General features: G+C 37.7%; 2 protein-coding genes across 3 annotated transcripts in view; both read left to right on the top strand.

Annotated features, from left to right (window-relative positions):
* Positions 1-21818, top strand: part of gse1b (Gse1 coiled-coil protein b) — a 333061-nt gene extending 311243 nt beyond the window's left edge. For both annotated transcript variants that reach the window (XM_052097772.1, XM_052097771.1), the window contains exons 9-17: positions 1759-2092; positions 6436-7040; positions 8183-8295; positions 8467-8728; positions 9326-9439; positions 13414-13797; positions 16619-16897; positions 17115-17218; positions 19789-21818. In XM_052097772.1, the coding sequence (XP_051953732.1) occupies positions 1759-2092; positions 6436-7040; positions 8183-8295; positions 8467-8728; positions 9326-9439; positions 13414-13797; positions 16619-16897; positions 17115-17218; positions 19789-19926 (2333 nt within the window). In that variant the 3' untranslated portion in view covers positions 19927-21818. The remainder of the gene's footprint in view (positions 1-1758; positions 2093-6435; positions 7041-8182; positions 8296-8466; positions 8729-9325; positions 9440-13413; positions 13798-16618; positions 16898-17114; positions 17219-19788) is intronic.
* Positions 1-24810, top strand: part of LOC127623356 (cytochrome c oxidase subunit 4 isoform 1, mitochondrial-like) — a 160516-nt gene that overhangs the window by 102083 nt on the left and 33623 nt on the right. The window lies entirely within an intron of this gene.

Here is a 24810-nt window from a genome sequence, read left to right as displayed (position 1 = left end):
ATATCGGTACAGGATTCATTAGACTGTGGATATAGATACTTGTCTACCTGTTTCCTCCAGTACCTTCACATGGTCCTTTGCTGTTGTTCTGGGATTGATTTGCACTTTTTGCACCAAACATTCCTTAGCGGTAAGATGGCTGTGTGGTCCCATGGTGTTTATTCTTGCATGCTATTGTTTTTATAGATGAACGTGGTACCTTCAGTCATTTGGAAATTGCTCCCAAGGATGAACCAGTCTTTTGGAGGTCCACATTTGTTTTTTTCTGAGGTCTTGGCTGATTTCTTTTATTTTACAATGATGTCAAGAAAAGAGGCACTGAGTTTGAAGGCAGGCCTTAAAATACATCCACAGGTACGAATCCAATTGACTCCCAATTAGCCAATCAGAAGCTAATTGCCTAAAGGCTTGGCATAATTTTCTGATATTTTCCAAGCTGCTTAAAGGCACAGTTAACGGTAAGCTTCTGACCCACTGGAATTGTGAAATAGTTCGTTAAAAGTGAAGAAATCAGTCTGTAAACAATTTTTGGAAAATTCACAAAGTAGATGTCCTAAATGACTTGCTAAAACTATAGTTTGCTAATAAGAACTCGGTGGAGTGGTATGTTTTAATGGCTTCAACCTAAGTGTATTTAAACTTCTGACTTCAACTGTAAATATAAATTGTGAGCAAAAGATTTTTATTGGCCGCTATTTCCAATCAAATGTAATTTTGCCAAGTTATGCAAAAAGTATGAAAAAAATATTTAATTGTGTGTATTTAGGATAAATTAAATGTTAACTATGAAATTTGCCTTAGCAAGACAAAGGAGTAATTTTATTTCAAAAATATAATTTTATTAAATACAATACAGTATTTGAGATGTGCTGGAAATGTTCATACACTTCAGTGATTCATGATACACTGTTTTAATGTGATTTTACTCTGTAGAAATTCAATGATTAAAGTGCCCGAAGTTGAAGAAACACCCACAAATGCTCATAGATTCTGAAATTGCCCTTGCAAAAGTGTGTTGCAGAACGCTGCAAACTTCAGGAAAAGCACTTTGCAGAAGATGTTACAGCTCTTCACCTGCAGTGGTGACTGTACTGGCAAACTGTTCTCTGCCAAATGTTTGACATATATCTGCCACTGCTGGTAAACAATCATGACAAACCAGTGACAACAATGGACAATCCATCACTAATGCCAAACATCACAGAAGTGACGTGATTATTCAAAATAACTAAACCCAATCAAAGTAAAAAACTTTCAATTAACCGCAAACTTTTTGAATGCAATATCTATCACAGCAGTAGCAGCCATGACCACAACAAGAATTGCTTGTTTTGTTTCTATTTTCAGCAAGTCGACTTGGATAGTGCCATTTTCAGGAGCTGGGTTTCCGTTCATATATTTCTATGCAAATTCTGGGATATTGCAAAAAATAATGCTATATGGAATCACCAAGATGTAAATAAAATCTCCAACATGTGACGATAAAAAGCGTATTTGCTTGTGGGAAGTGGTGATTTGTTATTTTAAACACATGGGATGGAAGCGCTGATTTATTTGGTAATTGTTTTTGCAATATTCCAATTTTTCATAATTTGAATGTAAACATGACTATTTTTTTGTGCAGCTTTTCGCAGTCCGTGAGAATAGAAAGACAGAAATTCTGGAAACTTGTCTACTGTTTAGGTTATCTTACCTGACAGACATGTCTTTTTACTAAGCTAATCATTATTACTCTTTTCTTTTTTTTTCACCTCCCAGATAAATCCAAAGAGCCCCCCATCTCCACCCCTAAACCCCTCCAGCCTGGTCTCCATCCCTCTCTAAACTCCACCCATCACCCCATGCCCAGCCTCGTCTCTGCCCACAGCATGTATCTGGGCCCTGGAGGGGCGGGGCCTGCCGTTCTCACAGCTGCCACAATGATGCAGCGCAATAATGAAGAAGAGCGCTGGTTGGCCCGTCAACGAAAGCTACGGCAAGAGAAAGAGGACAGGCAGTACCAGGTGTCCGAGTTTCGTCAGCAGGTACTGGAGCAGCATCTGGACCTGGGCAGACAGGGTGAGATGACAGACCTGCAGATAGAGGGACACAGGTAAGACATTTCATCCTAGAGTTGTCGGTGCAGGCCGACATTAGACTAGAGGTCTGTTTTACGAGGAAGCCAGTTTATTTTTATAAATTATTTTATTAATGTACTTTTTTCTTTCTGTTCCTTGTATTTTTGGGATGTCTGTCACTTTTCCATGAATCAGTTCTTGTGAACAATTCAAGTAATTTAATCAATTTAAAGCAATTCAGTGATTGCTTTGTTATAATTTGTAGAGGTATACCGATTTTTTCCGATTATCGGTGCCAATAGTTGCTTTTGGAACTATCAGTTTTCAGCAAAAATCTATGACAATTGTTGCTGACTAGAACTCGTGTTCCTCTCTGGCCGGTGCTGAAATATTCTACAGTCTGATTAGCTTGATTCTACAGAATAACAGCCCTTAGAGGTAAAATAAAAACAATCCCATGGGGATTTGCTGTATCTAAATCTTTATTCATTGACAATATTCACCCATATTTTTATCCTTACTTCAATGCACATTTTGATTTTATTAGATAATCAAGTGTTCTAAATTAAATTGAGGCCATGCAAAAAATTGTATGATTAGATGGAAACGTATCAGCACATGCATGGTGTCTCAAACATAAAATCTTGTAAATAGTAATAAAAAATCGAATCCAGTGATTAGAATCTAGCGAGAAAAAACAGACCCAAGAGCAGAGGAAAAGTTCAAAGATTTTATTGACAACAAATAAGAGCAGTCACTGGGCTGTGGAATATCGAAGATCCCAGCACCGGCTGCAGAAGCGGGTAGAGATCTCCGATAGCGTGAGCACCATGGCCGCACAAGGGGCAATCCGTGCATAGTGTGTTCGTAGAATGAGTGTGTGCATTGTGGAAGTCAGGAACAGATTTGTAGAATCCTCCGTTGAAGCTTAGTGAGCTGAAGAACAACGCCCAGCTGAGATGGGTGATCTTACTCCCGACACGTGGGCAGAGACGAGGTATCCTCCGTGGATACCACACACCCGACACACGGACAACCAACAGATACCCGAGACAGGACCAACTAGACAGAAAGTGTGACGTTAGGACTCAACATCAAACAACATTCTAGCAAAGATTCTTAGAACACGATGGGCTAAAGTAGGGAGTGAATTAGGGAGAACAGGTGTTGCTCGGCACGCTAATTAGTGGCATGATCAGCATTCCCCCGGGAACAATCAGTGTTCCCATGGAAATGCCTCGTAGCGTCCTCGGCAGAATTACCTTGCCAGAGGTGAAACTGATCTATGACGGCGCGGTCCAGGATGTCTCGGGCCTGGACCCAACATCTCCAGTCAACAAGGTATGGGAACCCTCTGCCTGATGTCGATCACCATGTACACCGGAGAGCCATCAACAAGACGTGGAGGACGGGTGCGGCTTCTCTATTAATGAGGATATGATGTTACGTGTGGTTTTAATAATCAGTACATCACAAATAACAAAAGATACATTCAAAATTTTCAAATATACTATCTACTCATTTTCCAGCAGCAATAAAAACATTCAGCTTAGAAATACCACCTTTGAATTGAGCCATTCTATTTACCAGTGACATCATTAAATGACCTCGCTGCCATATACAGTATATGACCAAAACTCTACAGAACTTCTGTGTGCTGTGCTGTGGGATGCAACAAAATTCAGTAAAAATTGTATTTCTATTTATTTATCATAATAAAATGATACTGCTGTTTACTTACAGACCCAAAATCACCAAGTCAACCAGTGATGAAGGGGAGAGCAGCGATTAAACACTTACATTTATAATACCACGACTGTGTAAGATGTGTGATGATTGTAACACATTGTATAAAAATGACTATAATGTCACTATGCCGTATATATTTAATGTATTTACAGTATACATGGTCATTAAACATAACTTATGATTTTGAAGCACAGAATGTATTCACACCACCAGACTACAATGTAAAAATACTTACACAGCAAGTTGACATGGAAAATGATGGATATTTTTTTAATTAACCACACTACATAAGAGACAACATATGCATGACAACATGAATAAAACACAATAGTAATTAAAGTCTATGTATATTTGCACAAGTTTGTTTGCCTCTGTTGCTTTCTGTGTTCTCTTGTTGAGCTAAAAGCAGATCTTACATTCATACAGGCGGGATCATCTCAGACATTTTGTAATATTTAGACCCAGTCAGATCAGAAAACAACACAAATATATGTACCTCCTGAACGAGAGATGTTTACAGTGATATTCCGCTGGGTGTGTCTGCTCGTGTGTCACAGGCCAGGCTTATGCTGTTACACACATTTATCAATAGGGGTCGCCATGTTCGCAATCTGTAAGACTGCTGGCACACACTAATACTAAAGTTACCTTTGGTTTGATATTTCATTATGTGCAGATTCATTTCTGCCCCATTGTATCTCAATGCGGGCTCGTTGCAGTCCCACCTTTGACCACAGATTTCCATTGGAAAACTGATTGGTGCTGTGGTGTTCGGGAGGGCAGCAGTTTCTCTAACTCGCATGCATGTAGCTCTTTCATAGAAGTGTAACAGATTTTTCAGCTAAATTATTTACGACATAAAACATATTCCATGCTTATTTGTAAATACCTATTTCAGCATTTTGAACATATTACGGGTTAACGGGTTACATTATTGGAAATTTATAGTGTGGATCTATGTTTTCAAATGGATGGATTTTTAGGTGGGGCTCTGCCCTACCTACCGCACATGTGTTTACAGTAATAAAATCAGAGATCCTCTCCTCAATACACATTCAGTGTGCACATTGCCAGATAATTTATTGTAAAAAAAAAAGACTTCAAAAGATCTCTTTGTCACCCATATCATTTTGCTTCAAAAGATATGCATTAATTTTATACTGCCTTTATGTGCTTATTTTTTAGTTAAGGCAGGATCTATTCTGTCAATTTGTATTATTTTGCATCCACTTGATCATTTCTGTCAATTCTGATTATTTTGGTCATTTTTCACATGTGATTGGAGGGGTAAAATCCAAGGGGAATCATTAGGGTAATGATTGCCACTTGGACCCTAATGATTGCCACTTCTGGCTATATTTATTATTATTATTATTATTATTATTATTCTTTCAAGGTTTTCGATACTTTTGGGGTACTTAACATGTGTGAAAACTCTTGAAATTGTGCACACAGAGTCGTCGGCCATTAGAACAGGGCAAAAGTTGCATGGGGGTGGCTATGTAGCACCCCCCTTTAAAATGGCCATGTAATGTGGCCTCTAGCGCCCACATTTTCACCTACAGTCACCAAAATTGGTGTATATTGTCTCATCAAGCAGAACACCTTTCATAGTTACAGCAATTAGCTACGCCCAACAGGAAGTTGGTCATTTTGGATTTTCGGAAAAAAACTCCTCGTTGGGGATTCATGTGACTGTCACCACATTTAGTCAACATTATGCCAAGACATTTATGATGCTAAATTGTGAACAGATTTTTTTTATATATCAAATGGTGTTGCCATGGCAAGGCAGTAAATTAATGGCGAAGAATGACAAACAGGAAGTGTTTCAGATCTTCTTTGAGCAGTGTGTGATTTAGAACAAAATTGAGCTGCATGTTTGGTAATGGGGCAGATTACATGGATGCAGCTATTATGGGTATGGTCATAGTGCCATCTTATGGCAGCAGGAAGTATTGCACTTTAAACAGATTTTGAAATAGCCCTCTTATGTTTACATGAATTGATTCAAAATTGTTTGGAATTATGTTGAATGCCAAATGCACATGTCCACCTTGCATTGTTTTCCGAAAACTACTGGGTGGACATGGACCCATGGTGCTTGGGCCCGTCATCACTGCTTGTAGCTATATTTACAATTTTAAATTATTGTGAAAAATGATTTGGTGTAAAAGCAGTTCACTGCAAAAAAATTTTTTTACTGAGTATTATTGTCTTTTGTTTTTTGGTAAAAATATCTAAACATCCTTAAAAATAGACATTATTTTGTCTTATTTTCTGAGAAATCTAACAAATTTTATTGGGGTTAATGCTTATAACAAGAAAAAACTATTTGCCAAAGGGGTAAGAAAAATAAACTTGTTTTCCATTTGAATAAAGTTTTTTTTCTGGTTTTAAATAAATGCTACTAAAGTAATTTTTTGCTGTGTTGCTTTCGATATGCAGTTTACATTTTCACTTCTCTTACATACCGATATTGTTTTGATAAAATCTTTTTTTATTTTATATTACATTTTTGTGATGCTATTGGCACCACCACCTAAATGCTAAATAACACCACCTCAGAGCTAACAAAGCCTGCAGTTTGTATGTCAGTGTTAATCGCAGAATATTTTCCCTCTCATAGACCCGGACCAAACCATAATGAGATCAGCAGCAGAGATCGAGAGAAAGACACCCATCCTCACCTGGGAGCTCCACCCCCTCTCATCTCCCCTAAACACCTGCACAGAGATCACGGCCCTCCACCGCCCACCACGCTCTGGAACCCTGTGTCACTGATCGAGACTTCCACAGACTCTAGACACCCCCTGCACGACCGTCCAGGCCTGGGTCATTACGATATGAGCCGACTCCCCCTGCTGCCCTCCAAACATGAGCGCCATTACAACACAGAGAAGCTTGAGGAGGGAGCCCGGAAACGGGATGGTCTAGACAAATATCCCCCCATCAGGCCCAGTGGCTTTGCCGAGCCGAACACTTACCTCGCTGAGCTGGAGAAATCTACGCAGAGTTTCCTGAACCAACAGAGGGCGCCACTGAGTCTGTCTGGTCCATGTGGAGAGCTGAGCACAAGTCTGAAGCCCAGCGGGTCGTTTAAGAGCCTGCAAGGTCCGTCACGAGTCAAGCCTGATGCCATGCTAGTGTACGATGAGTTCCTTCAGCAGCACAGACGAGCCGTCAGCAAACTGGATCTGGAGGAGAAGAGACGCAGAGAAGCCAGAGAGAAAGGTACATGATTAACAGTATCAGAAGATAAAGCCATCATCAAATGCTGAAAATGTTCCCAGAAAGCCCACATAGTTTTGGTTGTGGGTGATAAAAATCAGTTAATAACCTTTTCTTTGAAGTTTTAGACAATTTTACATCTTCTTTGCCATGTGATTTAATGTCAAGAAAACCTAAAATCCTCAAATGACTGTAAAAACATACTTATTTGAACTACAGTTCAAATAATATTTTTTTAACAGAAGAAATAATATAATTGCTTTTATACATTTACCGCACAAAAATGTAGTCTTCCGTTATCTGGCCGTGCATGTATGGTTATCAACTGACTACTTTATTTGCCCAATTTTTGCAAATAATCCCTGATTACAATTATGATTGTTTGATATGTCAAACTTAAATGATTTGAAGATGCTGCAAGACAGTCGTTCTCAAAGTGCTGGGCACGGAAAACTCATTTTCAAATTTCATTCTATTTCACACATTTAAAAAAAAAAAAAACATTTGTGAAAATACACAAAAACAATGTGCAAAATGTATTTTCCTCAGCTTTTTCTCCTTAAAGGGATAGTTCACCCAAAAAGGAAAATTCTCTCTTCATTTACTCACCTCATGCCATCCCAGATGTGTATGACTTCCTTTCATCTGCAGAACACAAAGTATTTTTGAAGAATATATTTGCTCTGTAGGTCCATACAATGCAAGTGAATGGGTGCCAACATTTTGAAGCTCCAAAAATCACACAAGTCATCATAAAAGTAATCTATATGACTCCAGTGGTTAAATCAATGTCTTCAGAAGTGATTCGATAGGTGTGGGTGAGAATCAGATCACTTTCACATTATTCTTGTGTTTTTGGTGATTCACATTCTTAATGCATACATGTATGTGAACAACAATGTTCTCTTGTGCTCATTAGATTCAATCTGTGATGAGTTTTCAATCCTTTTACCATTTTTAGTCCCTGGTCCTAATGACATAAAGTTCAATCAGATTTTTTTGTTTTAATTTAACTTTTCAATATTCAGCAAAACAGTGAAAACTGAAAGAACGCATTATTTAATAAAAGATTTTTTATAATAATTTGTCGTCACATGAAGTTAAAAGAATATGCAGCCAAGAGTTGATGATTGATGTTTATTTAGGTTACTACTATGAGCTGGATGACTCCTATGATGAGAGCGATGAAGAGGAAGTGCGAGCTCATCTCCGAAGAGTCGCAGAACAACCACCACTCAAACTAGATGATTCCACTGAGGTAAAGCAACACATCACACACTGTAGAGTTCACTAATGAAATTTTGCAAAACACAATTAATCATAACTCTTTTTGCTTTGAAATTATCATGTTAGATTTTGCAGGACCAAGTTGTGAATGTATCATATAATTGGTCAAAAGTCCTCTAAACCCTGTCCCCTCTCTCTGCAGAAGGTTGAGTTTCTGCGTATGTATGGCCTGATGACTCTGGCCTGTCGAGAGGAGTTGATGGAGGTGAAGAGGAGGAAAAGGAGGCATTTGCTGAGAGAGAGGAGTCCCTCACCTCCCGTGGTCCAGAGCAAACGTTCCCCCGCTGCCCCCTTGAGCACCCGATTCACTGCAGACGATATGAACAACAGCCCTGAACTCGAAAACAAGAAACGTTTCCTAAACATCTTCAGCCTGAACCACATCACACAGCAGCAGAGGAGAGGTACTGCACACTACTGCACACTGTTACACATCAGAGTTATGTTTGTTTGCTTGCTGTGAACTCAGGAACTGCACTAGGGCTCTGGTGTTCGGTTAATATGAACTCAACAAGCTTCTCAAAGGGATGTTGTATTTTAATTCTACTATCAGTTCTAGTATTTGTAGTTTAACCATAGTGACCACAAGATAAACCATGGTTACCACAGTCATAGTTACTGCAAATTTACTATAGTAAAACCATGTTGGGTGACAACATTAAATTGAACAGTTGTTTAAACGTAATATACTGTACACATATATAACTAGAAAACACCCTATTTTATATTACTGATTTTAAATATAGTAATAAACATCTACTAGTTTTTTTTTTTGCTTCAAAAAAAGCAGGTGAAGTCTATTTAAGGTCCATTTTGGGGAGTGAACTGCTCCCCAGCACTGGCTCATGCACATGGTGGTATTCACATTGATCACACAAACATACTGCGATTCAAATCCAAAACATACCAGCAACCTGCAGGGGGCAGCAGCAAACAAACAATGTGTTTTCATGAGCTGTGCCTGTAATGTCCATCTGTCGGTCTTCTCTGGTGTGTTTCAGATAATGAGAGGGTGGAGGAGTTGCTGCAAGCCATCAAACAGAAGAGTGTGACTCTCGACAGCATCAGACACAACCCTCACCCGCTGTGCAGGAGCCCCGCTGCCCTGTTCTCAGGTCAGTTCACACACAAACACGCGTGTGTTTTTGTCCACACAGCACACGCCGCTGACAGCTCCAGATGTTCAACACGGTCTGTTTGTTCAGCTCATTACTGTGACACGCTCCGTATGTGTTTTAGATGCTGACGGTTCTCCTGTGCTCACGTTGAAATGACAGTGTAATATTGCTGATGTGGAATACAGGAATAGTCAGGGTTACTCTAGACTTAAGCTGTATGGACAGCATCGGTGACATACTCTTGATTATGGACGGACATAATCCTTACTTTTAAATAACAGCAGTGATCAATCATCAACACAATAATTGTATGTCTTTTTTATATGTATTTGTTAACTATGTGCAGCGTTGGTTACGGTGGCATCTTGGTGTCTTGTGGTCTGATTGGTTAGAGGGGGTGGGTAAATGTTGACTTTCAGCTGAGGTCAGCAACAGCACTTAAAGTGATAGTTTAGCCAAAAATGAAAATTCTCTCATGATTTACTCGCCCTCATGCCATCCCAGACGTGTATGAATTCCTTTCTTCTGTTGAAAACAAATGAAGATTTTTAGAAGAATATTTCAGCTCTGTAGGTCCTTACAATGCAAGTGAATGGGTGCCAAAATTTTGAAGCTCCAAAATCCATATACAGGAGCATAAAATAATCCATATAACTCCAGTGGTTAAATCCATGTCTTCAGATGTGGCATTATAGGTGTTGGTGAGAAACAGATCAATATTTAAGTAATTTTTATCATTGAAATATCTCCCTGCCCAGTAGGAAGCGATATGCATGAAGAATGCGAATCACCAAAAACAGAAGAATGAGAAAGTGAAAGTGAAGGAAAAAGGACTTCCTTTATTTATCTGTTTCTCACCCCCATACCTATCATATCACTTCAGGCATTGATAAAACCACTGGAGTCGTCTGGAGTACTTTGTTTTCTTTAGGTGGATTTATGAAAATTTGGCACCCATTCACTTGCATTGTATGGACCTACAGAGCTGAAATTTGTATTCTGCAGAAGGAAGGAAGTCATACACATATTTAATGGCATGAGGATGAGTAAATGATGAGAGAATTTTCATTTTTGGGTGAACTATCACTTTAATAGTGTATGGAGAGGATGAGAGGTCGTTCACACCAGTGTTTATCTCACTAACAAAATTGCTGTCACAAATGTTTGATGATGGAATATTTGTTTTGTCAACGATAGTAAAGATGAGATGAAAAAGATTAATCTTAATGACAATTAAATGATTTTATTAAAACATACTGTTGACGAACATTATATTGTATGATACCTCCAACACTGTTTTTTTATTTATTTATTAAAAAAAAGTAAAATCTAGAATTGATTGTTGTAACTTATCAAGACATGAACACCTTTACAATGAACTTTACTAACGGTTAATTACCTCACTCAAACTATAATGTACTATATATATATATATATATATATATATATATATGAGGTTAATCAGCTTCATCCACAACATAAACATACTTTTCCAACTTACATTTGCAGAGACAATGAAGAGAATGACCAGGTGAACTTGAACTAATTTACATATTCCTCAGGTTTCATAAGGGTGCCTACACACTAGATTTTATGCTGCAAATTCATAGATTCAACTGGGTTGGTGCATCAGAAGGATGGAGAGGGAAAACAAGGGTTTGCTGTAGTAACGCTCCATCATGCGTACTAAAGTTGAGAACATTTTTAAACACTCTTTTATGGCAAATCAGTCCACTCGGTGGCCATCTTTAGAACAATCTTGGGCAGGCTAGTCGGCTATTTTTCTGTGTAAACAAGTGGCAAACAAGTATAGCTCCTATCATCTTAAATTGAGAAAGACTGAAATCTCCAAAATGGTTGGTCAGGATTATGATCAAAGAACATTTCAAATCAGCGGTAAAATCTGACAACAATGGCATAATAAATTGTGGTTCTTTAGCTAAGATAACACTAAAAAACACCATTATTTTCAGGTTGGTTCGGCTAATGCGAATGCATTCTTGAGATAACTGACAGATGTCTGTATCTAAAAGGTGATTGTCTATTTTACCTTTGAGGTGGGACTTCATTTTCTACATCCATTGGCCGTTAATATTTCTAAAATTCATTTTAATACCAGTGGTCCATCTAGTCTTTGAAACTTTTGCTGCAACACACCCTGATGTAGGCATGCACTGACCAATGAGAATTTCGGAAAGGTGGGACAAGCTGTGCTGTGAAATCGAAAGAACATGGAGGACAAACTCATACATGCATGTATTCATTCCTTGTCCTTTATTGCATTTCTGCCAGGCTACAAATAGAGTAGAGGAAGAGCCTGGAGAAATGTTTCAAGAGTTTACTGGTACATTGTCCAAATGTCGTAATTTAGGTGGCCATGTCTGTCTGTGATAGCCACCGGATTCCCGCTTGTTTTCGAACTGAACTGTCTCTTCCCTCTGGTATACCTTTCATGTTTCCATGCGTCAAATGCTCCATCTGAGCATTCGCTAGTGTTTAGGTGCCCTAACTTGCGTTGTGAATATGTTTCCTTAAAAACATGCTCAATTAACGTAATATCCTTAACTGTCTAATCATGAACAATTCACAACAGAATGTCACATGATCCTTCAGAAATCATTATAATATGTTGATGTTAAAGTGTATTTTACTAATTTAACCTGAACACATATTTGCAAGCACAAGCTTTGTTGATGATAATGAGGCAGCATAAACACTAGTTAAAATATAATCTAAACATTCATATTATTTTTACATTATATTATATATCATATTTATATCATACATTATACAATTTAAGTACCTGCTTTAGCCGAAACAACATTTACATGTAACTAAAACTTGCTTATTATGACACATTTCAAATTTCAATACTCTGAATCCTGGCTGGCAAGTCTGGAAACAGTCCCACTAGTAAAATATGTACATGTTTATATAAAATAGCATGTCAACTAATGAAAACTAAATTACTTACTCGTCCGAAATTGTATCCTCGGCTGGATCAATTCTCTCTTCAAAATAGTTCATCGGAGTCCCGCTGTTCTTCTGAGGAAAATTTTAACTCTTCGTCACTATCCAGGAGTTTTCTCACATATTTATCGTGCTGTCTTCCAAATGTGCAGAAAAATGAAAAACTTGTTGTTTTCAAGGCACAGTCGAGGGTGTTTACCATTTGATTTGATCATCTCAGCACATTACCATATGAATAGCGCCCTCTGCTGGTGGGTGTGATCATATTAGTGCTAATTAAATGAACTGGTAAAAACTGTACATCACTTTGTTTCATACAGACTACATTGCAGGAGAATATTTGTTTTAAATTTGAATAGTTTTATTTAAAAGTAGACATTTTAAGCTTTCTTTAAACATACGTTTCATGTTTGTGTGATAAGTATTCATGGAGTTTCAGTTCATTTTTGTGACGTGTTTCAGAAATATGCTCGCAAATCCAGAGACTGCTTACAGCTCACCCTTTTAATTTTCTTTATTTTACAAAAGCACAAGGTTTTGTTGTTATTGTGAGTGTACACATATAAAAGTAGACCCTTTATAGTCTCTAATGTCTTACACTTATCTGTATGCCAAAAAATGACAGATAATTTTATGTTGTTTCCGCTGTAATGACGAAAAAATCCAGCAGGACGCTCGCGCCTTGACATTTCCATCAAAAGTAATTATTAATTAATTTATTAAAAATAAAAAAACTTGAGAAGTTTTCAAGCAATTTTTTAATTATTATGTTTTTTTATTTGACACTTCATCTTAAAAACACAATAAACATAGTTGCGAAAAAACAGTGATATGCGACACAGTGACTAAAGTCACCTGTTTATCTATGTCCATTTACTGGCAAATTGTGCATACATGCAAAGACCAAAAAGATCTCATGATATTCCTTTCATCCACTGGTCTATTTAAAGTTTTGCTTTCTTTATGAACAAATGTTTAACACCAGCATGCCATGTTTGCAGATCAGTTATCTCAGTCCCCAATCCAATCAGACAAGCTGCTGAACGGACGGCCTCCCAGTCCCTCCCCGTCTGTGTCTGTTGCTGCTCCCGTTGCGGACCCTCTCTCCATCCCAGATCAGCCCCGACCCCACTCAAGCCATCTGAGACTGAAAGAGTCTCCCCTGCCTGCACAGTTATCTGATAAGAGCCGATCCAGTGACAGCATCCCTGGCAAGAGCTCTAGTCTACTAAACAGTGTGCGACAACCCCTGTTCACTAAAGAGAGCTCTTCTAGTGTGAACGGAAAGACAATGCCCTGGGAGAGCTTTGTAGCAGAAGAGTTTGCACAGCAGTTCCACGAGTCAGTGCTGCAGTCCACTCAGAAAGCCCTGCAGAAGAGCAAAGGTACTTTGCAATTCAAATTCTCTCCCAAATTCTGTTTCATTGCTCGCATTATTGCATTCTTAACTGTATGCTGCCTTTGTCCCGCCATAGAATACAAAAATTAAAAAGGTAAATCTGACTTTATACCTCACAATAGAGCTGCACGATTCTGGATGAATTGTGAATCACTTTTTTTTGTTGTTGTTGTTGCTTAGAATAAAGATCACGAAAAATGCAATAGATAAAAAGTAGGAAGTGTCCTAAATCCACAAGAGGGTGCAACTAGTACATTATAAACCAAACAGCTTTGTTATTATTGCAAAAAATAAATACAAAAAAATTAAAAAAATAAATCCTGTTAATAAAAAGGCCAAAAAGCATTAACCTTGGTAAGTGCATAAAAAGGATTAAAACATTTGTCTTCTAACTTGTTGTAGTGAAGTTTTTTAGATACCAAATCAAGTTAAAAAGAACTTCACCTTTTAAAAACACATCTCGAAGTGAATTTCAAAATGTAATTTGACCGCCTTAAAGGCATGCCTCCAGAACATTACCATCGTGTTAAGATCTTGTGGATGTCTGAATCAGGATTGCCATCTTTAAACAAATAATCGAGCAGCTCTACTTCACAATTCTGACTTAATTTCTGTGACACAACAAAGTGTCTTTAGTAGCTGATAAAAATCGACATGTTTTTTTCACAACCAAACACTGTAGAACATTCTTTTTCAGCCTATAAGAAAAGAAGCTGAATGAAAACACTAATGAATCAATATAGAATCATGAGGTGCTGAAAAATTACCACCCCATATAAAATATATATATATATATATATATATATATATATATATATATATATATATATATATATATATATAATAATAGTACAGCCATTGTGCTATTGCCGAACGAGTACTCGATTATTTTAAGTTAAAAATACATCATATGACAAGTACGTGAAATTCCTATTTTGTTTTATTCACAAATAGAACGGTTTCAATAATAAGAAATGAACAATATGCATTAATAAAAATGGAATGCAAAAAGATTTAAACATAACAGCAAAAACATTTGTACTCACACAGAACATACACAGAAATCAGTCCTGATGGCATGAGGGTAATGCACATATAGAAACAAAGACCAAGACATTTCATTCATTTTACATGTGATTATTCAGAAAAACAAGTGGTGAACGTTTTATTAATTTTATATTTTTTATAAACTCATTTTATATAATGAGCTCTGCTGGTGTTCAGAGATTTAACACAAACACACACATACTGGTCTGATAAGTCCCGAGTTGCTCATATATTTCCACTGTAAGAGCTGATCCTTGTCTCGTAGTAAGAGCTGATCCTTGTCTCGTAGTAAGAGCTGATCCTTGTCCCTTGATAAGAGCTGATCCTTGTCCATTGATAAGAGCTGATCCTTGTCCCTTGATAAGAGATGATCCTTGTCCCTTGATAAGAGCTGATCCTTGTCCATTGATAAGAGATGATCCTTGTCCCTTGATAAGAGATGATCCTTGTCCCTTGATAAGAGATGATCCTTGTCCATTGATAAGAGATGATCCTTGTCCATTGATAAGAGATGATCTTTGTCCATTGATAAGAGATGATCCTTGTCCATTGATAAGAGATGATCCTTGTCCATTGATAAGAGATGATCCTTGTCCATTGATAAGAGATGATCCTTGTCCCTTGATAAGAGATGATCCTTGTCCCTTGATAAGAGATGATCCTTGTCCATTGATAAGAGATGATCCTTGTCCATTGATAAGAGATGATCCTTGTCCATTGATAAGAGATGATCCTTGTCCCTTGATAAGAGATGATCCTTGTCCATTGATAAGAGATGATCCTTGTCCCTTGATAAGAGATGATCCTTGTCCATTGATAAGAGATTATCCTTGTCCCACGATAAGAGATGATCCTTGTCCATTGATAAGAGATGATCTTTGTCCATTGATAAGAGATGATCCTTGTCCATTGATAAGAGATTATCCTTGTCCCATGATAAGAGATGATCCTTGTCCATTGATAAGAGATTATCCTTGTCCCATGATAAGAGATGATCCTTGTCCATTGATAAGAGATGATCCTTGTCCATTGATAAGACATTATCCTTGTCCCTTGATAAGAGCTGATCCTCGTCCTTTGATAAGAGCTGATCCTCGTCCTTTGATAAGAGCTGATCCTCGTCCCTTGATAAGAGCTGATCCTTGTCCATTTGCATTAAAAATAGAGTAGTCAGTAGAACAAATAGAAAAATATAACAAGTATTGACACACTTTGCTTTCAAATCACAGACACTTATCCACAGCAACTTCCAGTGGAATCAGTTGTAACTGAGATTTGCTGAAAGATTCAGAGGGGAAATAGTTCAAGCGCTGCTCATGGAAAGAAAATGCACAGAGGAAAATTAATTTGCAATATTCGTTTAATTCTCGAGTAGCTGGTGCAGAATGAGTACTCGATTGCTCGTGCACATCCCATGTTGTAATCACATGGTAGGCACACTTTTCCATTTTGTCAGCAATTGCTATCCATATCACTTCTTTTCACTCCACTTATTTATTCATCGTCTAACTGGATTGTGTATTTTGGACACATGACTCAAAAGCATACATCTTAATGGTAAAAGAGTTTTGAGTGTATGAGAAAATAAAATAAAAATGAATCAGCCTACGTACAAGGAAAAACATTACATTGTCACTGGCCAAACTTTCACAGTTTGTCAATAGGGATGCATTATTTTGTTGTTCTAAATATTGGCATTCAGTTTAAATAGGTGTGTGCTCTGAAACACTCTAATGTCTACGCATCTCTTGCTCTGTCAGGTGCTGCACTGGTGATGTCAGAACAGAACCACACTGTGGACTCATCCGTACATTATAACATTCCTGAGCTGCAGAGCATGCCGGGCCGCTCCAAACCACAGCCACTCTCTGCCTCTCAGCCCAACGGACAGCACTGCCACCCCCTGCCACCCTGCCATGAGCTCTCCACTGAGGAGGATTATGAGGAAGAGGAAGATGAAAGTGAGGAAGAGGAGCCGTCCATGCCCAGATGGCAGGGCATTGAAGCCATCTTTGATGCTTATCAGGAGTATGCAGAAGGTGAGATGTTCCCTCCCTTGGGATTGTAGGTCTGTCCAGCCGAGGGCAAGTCAATGATGTGTATCCTCTCTGTTTCAATGACCATGTGCTCTGTGGCCCAGTAATTTTAGTCAGTTTGACTGTCAATAATGTGCAAAATGACAAAAACATGGTCGGGGGGGGGAATGGGGCATTATCTCTGGCTTAACTCTCTCTCTCTCTCTCTCTCTCTCTCTAGAGCAAAGCATTGAGCGTCAGGTTCTTCACAGTCAGTGCCGGCGTTTGGAGACTCATCACTATAATCTCAGTCTCACAGCCGAACAGCTCTCACACTCCATGGAGGTAAGACACATAAAGCGCTCTCCTGTCCTGTGCACTCCTGTACTGTTCATGTGTCGAAGTTCATTGTACATGCAGTGTTGATGAAAATATCTTTCAAATTTTGTCAGTATTTCATCAAGTCATATTCATTATTTTAGTGCATTTTACTCTGACTGAAGCCCTATTTGGACAGGATTACTTTTCTGGACACTCACTGAGCACTTTATTAGGAACACTATACTAATACTGGGTAGGGCCTCCCTTTGCTTTTAAATCAGCCTCAATGCTTTGTGGATTCCACAAGATGTTTGAAACATTCCTTTGACATTTTGGTCCGTGTTGACATGATTAAATAACGCAGTTTCTGCAAAATTTGTCAGCTGCACATTCATGCTGCGAATCTCCCGTTCTACCAAATCCCAAAGATGTTCTATTGGATTCAGTTCCGATGACTGGGAAGGCCACTGAAGAACAGTAAACTAATTTTCATGTTCTTGAAACCAATTAGAGATGACTTTTGCTTTGTGACATGGTGCATTATCATGCTGGAAGTAGTCATTAGAAGATGGGTACATTGTGACCATGAAGGGATGCACATAGTCAGCAACAATACTCAAATAGGCTGTGACATTCAAGCGATGATTGATGGGTATTAACAGGCCCTAAGTCTGCTAAAAAAACATTCCCCATACCGTTGCACCACCACCAGCCTGGACTGTTGACACAAGGAAATTGAGATTCATCAGACCAGGCTATGTTTTTCCAGTCTTTAGCTGTCCAGTTTTGGTGAGCCTGTGCCCACTGCAGCCTCAGCTGACAGAAATGGAACCCAACGTGGTTGTTGTAGCCCATCCGCCTCAAAGTTCGACATGTTGTGCATTCTGAGATGATATTCTTTTCACCACAATTGTACAGAGCTGTTATCTGAGTTACCATAGCCTTTCTGTCAGCTCAAACCAGTCTGGCCATTCTCTGTTGACTTCTCTCATCAACAAGACATTTCCATCAGCAGATCTGCCCCTCACTGGATGTTTTTTATTTTTGGCACGATTGATTCTAGAGACTGTTGTGTGTGAAAATCCCAGAAATACTCAAACCAGCCCGTCTGGCACCAACAATCATGCCACTGAGATAAAAAAATGTCCCCATTCTGATGGTTTATGTGAACAATAAATGAAGCTCCTGACCCATATCTGCATGATTTTATCCAATGCTACCACATGATTGGCTAATTGGATAATCACATGAATAAGTGCTCAGTGAGTTTACAGGACGTTTTATAGTAGGTAAAATGCAGTAATTTTTACCGGCGTGGGAACACGCGCTCCATAAGTCCTGAAAAATTACTGACATGACCGTTTCGCACAGGATTAAAATGACTGAGAAGCTCTGGTAATTATTACATTATCCCATGTCCCCAAATAAAACTAATCCTGTTCCAATAGCGCCAATATGTAAAATTACATAGTTTTAAATCAACAAAAGCAACAGTTTAATAATGTGCAAAATGACAAAAACATGCATCACATTTTCAAATATTTTGAAAAATGTCTTAACTATTTACAATTATTTAAATGTGTGTTAAAGATTAAACATGAGAAAACTGCCTGCAAACCTGAGCTCCTGAAATAACACCATATAATGAATATTCTGAAGTGTTACCTTCTTTTAGAAGTTGCTCTGTTGTGAATCCTCACATTTAGACAGTTTATGATATTGCGTCATGTGTTGCACATTTTATTTTATTTTTTTATTTTCTCACCAATTTGGAATTACCAATGCGCTCTAAGTCCTGGTAGTGGTGTAGTGACTCGCCTCAATACGGGTGGTGGAGGACGAATCTCAGTTGCCTCCGCATCTGAGACCATCAATCCGCGCATCTTATCACTTGGCTCCGTTACCGCGGAGACATAGCACGTGTGGAGGCTTCACGCTATTCTTCACGGCATCCATGCAAAATTCACCACGCGCCCCACCCAGCGTGAGAACCACATTATAGCGACCACGAGGTGGTTACCCCATGTGACTATACCCAGTTATAATATAACATTTATGATTAATGTCATATATATAAGATGTGTTTGAGGTAATTAACACGTCAGTAAAGTTAAATGTACAGCTGTTCAACTCTTGCTGCTCAGCATACTATGACTGAATTATTTAATTATTATTTTTTCTAGATTTTTCTTGCTTTACAAAATAACTAAGTGTTATTTTTTCTCATCATATTTTTTGTCAACAGTTTGTATTAATTAAAACTTTTTGATTGTCATCATGGTGTTTTTCATCTCGTCTTTGGTATGAGTGGTGGTGTAGTGGGCCAAAGCACTGAACAGGTAAGCAGAAGGTTGCTGGTTCGATCCCCACAGCCACCACCATTGTGTCCTTGAGCAAGGCACTTAACTCCAGGTTGCTCCGGGGGGATTGTCCCTGTAATCAGGGCACTGTAAGTTGCTTTGGATCAAAGCGTCTGCCAAATGCGTAAATATAAATGTTATTGAAAACAAAATGTAAAAAACTTGTCAATGAACATTTCCGTCTGGAATTGTGTGGTCAAGATGAACACTGTGCTCATGTGTGTCATGTTGTAGGAGCTGATGGCTCAGAAGCAGAAGCTGGCGGCGGAGAGAGAGAAGATACAGGCCGAACTGGAGCACTTCAAGATGTGCCTGACGCTGCCACAGAGCCCCTGGTCCAGAGGTCACTTCAAGGGATTTCCACCCAGGTGACACCCTCCAGCCCTCCCAGAGCACCCCCCATACCCCACCCAAACCCCCAATGGAGAGAGATGGTGAGGAACCGAAGATCACGCCACCCGCTTACCTCCCGTATGATACCATCCTGTGGGCAACATCACACTTGACATGTGACCGAACCTCAGAAATCATCCAATCACATCAGAGAGAGAGCAGACGGCCAATCAGAACATAGCTCTGCCCACCTGCCATCTCTCTCTTGTGGAGGTCACGCCAAGAAATGCACTTAAAGACAAACAAAACCCTGAAAACTCTCTGGAGGTACTGTGTGATGACAGAAGACTCTTTTTGATCTAGTGAAGGAAAAAAATGCTGAGGACAAAATCCATCAAGTAAATAAAGGAAAATGTTTTATTTCAAGATTTAGAATAAAGTTTTTAAATAAGGTGCTTCAGCATTGTATTGTAAATAATATCAAAACAACAACAAATAATTTTGTATGTTTTTAATTACTTAAATCATTGTTCTTTAGAAGAAAAAAAAAGCCTGCCATTTTTTATATATATATATATATATATATATATATATATATATATATATATGTGAATGCTTTTGGGTGTTGTGCTGGTCAGGACAAATGGAGTGATGACATCACTTCCTCTTTGCCTGAACTACAGTAGGAACAGCCTACCACCAATACCATTTCCTCTTCACCCTTAAGGCCATGCATCTCTGATGACATACCCTGATGTTTGACCCTTTGACCCGGGACTATCATTTACCAGCTGCCTCATGAATTTCAGGACTACTACACCAAGTTATTTTATCATGAAGCAGCATGTAGCCTGTTTTTGGATTTATGTTTCCTGCATTAAGAGCATTTCTTAAAGAAATACTGTATATCTCGTCTGTGTGCCCAGAGTTCACACTGTGTCAGAGAAGTTAAAGTGCACAAATCGGCCCAGTAATGTTATTGTACACAAACAATAATGTGTTTGACAACTGCAGATTTGATGGAACAAATTATTTTTGCTATTTGACGAGTACTGTGCCAAAGTTGAGGTGGCATGCCAAAAACATTTGAAACAAAAAAAAAACGAATCGAGTTAGTCCTGCCGTGTCATAGCACTTCACATGAATTTATTGGAAAATTCCCAAAGCCTGCTTTGCCTGAAGATGTTCTTGTTTGCCAAGTTAAATTTTTCTTTTATATCAAACTCATTTTAATTTGATCGCAAGTCAAGGACTCGATTAAAATAAACGTGATAATGAATATGGGCCTTAAAACATTGATACTGCCTGTTAGATCTTTTGTTTTCTACCTTTTTATGGTAATCTGGTAGCTGATGTAGAATATGGGAATGACACATCTGTTTGTTTTCCTCGCACTTAACCCCCCAATGCTGTATGTATTTCATGTTTATGCCATGACATGCAGCATGCTGTTATAGACCGACCACATGCCATCTTTTGATCCGAGTTCACAGTGATAGCACAACAATTAAAACATATAATTGTCTCAATGCATCTTTATGAAGCACAGGTGAGGAGTTTGGTTACACTGTCAGTGGCGTGCCATCAGTTTGCTCGCTGTTCACGCATCTCATGCCATGCTTATGCACGGTGGCTCCATGTTTACACATCTGAGGCTGGCCCTAAACAATTGCAGCGGTGTGTGTGTGTGTGTGTGTGTGTCTGCTTCATGAAGCACTACCACTGCCTGACCAGAGCAGGCACAAACCTACCCACCTCTCTCTCACACACACATACACACACGCTCTCCCAAACTCAATGGAGGATTTTAGATGCTGTGAAACCATGTTTTTATTTTAATATTTTTTATGTAATTGTTTGAATTCATCGTAATGTAATATATTCTTTGTTGCGTGTAGTAATTAGGTATTTATGAATATATTGCTGTAATTTCTGACAAAAAAAATAAATATTTCAAAAATAAGTTTGCCACACTTGTATTTTTTCATATTTTTGCACTAAAATCATCAAAGCACAGCATACTGTTCATGTATTAAGAGGAACTCATTCTGTCATAGCACAGCAAGCATTCCACAGAAATGTCAACCTGGCCATGATCCCTAAAAATGAAGTTTTAAGCTACAAAAATTAATAAATAATAAAATGAACAATAGTTCATTTCTGAGTCATACTGTGCTCCTAAAAAAGTTTAACACTTTTGTAGCATTTAAAAACAAATGCTGCCAACTTCAGATTTCTCATTTTGCAGTGACTTTTAATCATCTGGGTTGCACTAAGGGTTTACTATTTAGTTTGTAACTAAGTCGGTGTTCTTAACTCCACCTGTTCTTAAGACAAGACTTAACTAGTATGTCGTAAACTCTCCGTAAAGTGTAGTCGCATAATATGACGTTTACCTGCATTGATCAAATAAACAGCCTTTAAATGTAGGCCTATACACAGAAGTGTTAAAAAGCCATGAACTTCAGTTTGATCTTGTTACGATTGATGTTCAAACCTTGTTTGCTCGTGTAACTGGCAGCTGTAATAAATTATATCCCCATTAAAATACGATAAAAGTAGATTTAATAAATAGTATATTTGCCCTAAATAACAATATATAGGAACTGTATCTAAACTAAATAAGGGGTGATCAATAAATGCTAATACAAAAGGCTGGAAAAATAGACATTTATTCATTTTAATATCTTATATATATATTGACACTTGACACCGGACAACACACACTAAAAACTGCACCGACTCAAAATGAGCTTTTGTACAATTGTGTCAAGTTTCGTAACATTTGGCCTTTTTGTTTGGTAGATATTGGTCAATACACACAAAATGGATTACACCTGACCAATTCGTTGGCTTATATCTTCGCAACGCTTCAATAAATCAAAATTCCTTTGATAACTTTTTGTCTGGAGGGTTCATAGTAGACACACATAGTAGATATACATTTTGTGAGAATGGGTTATACGGTCTTGGAGGCGTTCGAAAAAAAAAGTAGCTTTTTTAGAAATTAGAATACCGGAAACATTTTATAAAATGCCATAAACAAAGATATACATTTTGTAGGTCTTGGTACAAGGAATTAGAGAAAATGTTTTTTTTTTTTTTAGATTATTCAACTCAGTGGCAGAGCTATAGGTGAAAACGTAAATGTCCTTGTTATAGCGCCACCTTGTGGCCGATTTTCATACAACTTGGTACACTGCCTCATTCAGCTCATTGTGTTTCATTCAGCTCTCTACGACTTACGGATTAGTCTGCACGATCACTTTTAGGGCAGAATAATACAAATAATAATAAAAATCCTTACAATTACAATAGAGATTCAACCCTTCGGGCTTGAACCCCTAATAATAATAAATGTACTCTACTGAAGTGAAATATCAACCATTTAATCACGCAAGACTTTCTCTTGTTCTCTGGTGAATAAAACAGACTGAACAACCAAAATTAACATTTGATAATTCATCATATTAACAGTTTATTCTTCTCTTCAATGAAAAACTTTCAAAATTTCAATAAATACATTTCCTATAAAAGCTTAAAGTAATAGTTTAACTACAAATGAAAATTCTCTCATGATTTACTCACCCTCATGCCATCCCAGATGTGTATGACTTACTTTCTTCTGCAGAACACAAATAAAGATTTTTTGAAGAATGTTTCAGCTCTGTCGGTCCATACAATGCAAGTGAATGGTGACCAGACGTTTTTGATCCATAAATCACATAAAGCAAATCCTTAAGACTCCAGTGATTAAATCTATATCTTTAGAGGCAATACATTTTTTTTAAATCCTGTTTTACTCTAAATTTCCACTTTCAAATGTGAAACTAAAGAGGCTCCACTTGTGACTTTCAGATGTAAAATTGGAGATTTAGAGTAAAAAGAGACTTAAATATTGTTTTAAAAGTTTTAAACCATTTTTTGATTTGCATTCTGAAAGCAGTTGATCGTGAGGCAAAATCATGTGTAAATATTTCTGTTAAGGGACAGTCGATGTTCATTAGCATCAGCATTGTGCGGTACACCATTGTCTTGTTACCCGAGACATTTCTATTTCAAAAGCACCCTCCTTGTCAACGCCGGTGTTCAGGTACAATTGGCCAGTGAATCTGTAGAGTAAACCAATATTCAGAAAGAAACAAATGCTCTTTGAATTAAATACAATTGAATTGACATTATTGTATAGGACGTCATAACTGCTCATTTACAGTTGAGGACATCTTTTTCTCACAAACAAAAAACAGTCTGATGTTGTTCCTTTATCATATCATTCACATCAAATGACACGTTTAAATACGTCATTACGTGCGGGATTGTGTTGAACCATCCCATATTAAATAAATATCTATTTCTGATGCATTTTAAAATATACAAAAAACAAAAAATACATTTATATGTAAAATATGCTTGATATAAAGGTCTACTTATATCTGATATATTTTGGCTATTTTTGTATATTATCAAAATATAGTATGCATTTACAATATTGTAAAATATACAATATGTATATACGATAACTAATTTTGTGCAAGTCACATAAATGTAAAATTTGCCTATAAATATTTTCAGAATGTTGATGCAACACTCCTGCAACTATTTTAAACAGCATTCATCTAATAATTCATTAATATTCGTTTGGTAGGCGATATAAACTAGTTTATTTGCTTTGAAGTACAAAAACTACAAATCAGCTTTTCATTATGTTTTTTTGTTAAACAAATGTCTTAGCAAGTTCAATAAATAAAATTCAATTGGTTCAAAATGCAGCAGCCATAGGTGATGACAAGAACCAAGAAATATGATCATATTAGCCCCATTTTATAATTGCTACATTGGCTACCTGTTAAATTCCGTATTAATTTTAACCATGTACAAAGCTTTGAATGGTCTAGCTCCACAGTACTTAAGTGATCTTCTACC

This window comes from Xyrauchen texanus, chromosome 29, assembly GCF_025860055.1.
Source record: "Xyrauchen texanus isolate HMW12.3.18 chromosome 29, RBS_HiC_50CHRs, whole genome shotgun sequence".
Taxonomy (NCBI): Eukaryota; Metazoa; Chordata; class Actinopteri; order Cypriniformes; family Catostomidae; genus Xyrauchen; species Xyrauchen texanus.
This window is presented reverse-complemented; position numbering and strand designations above follow the sequence as displayed.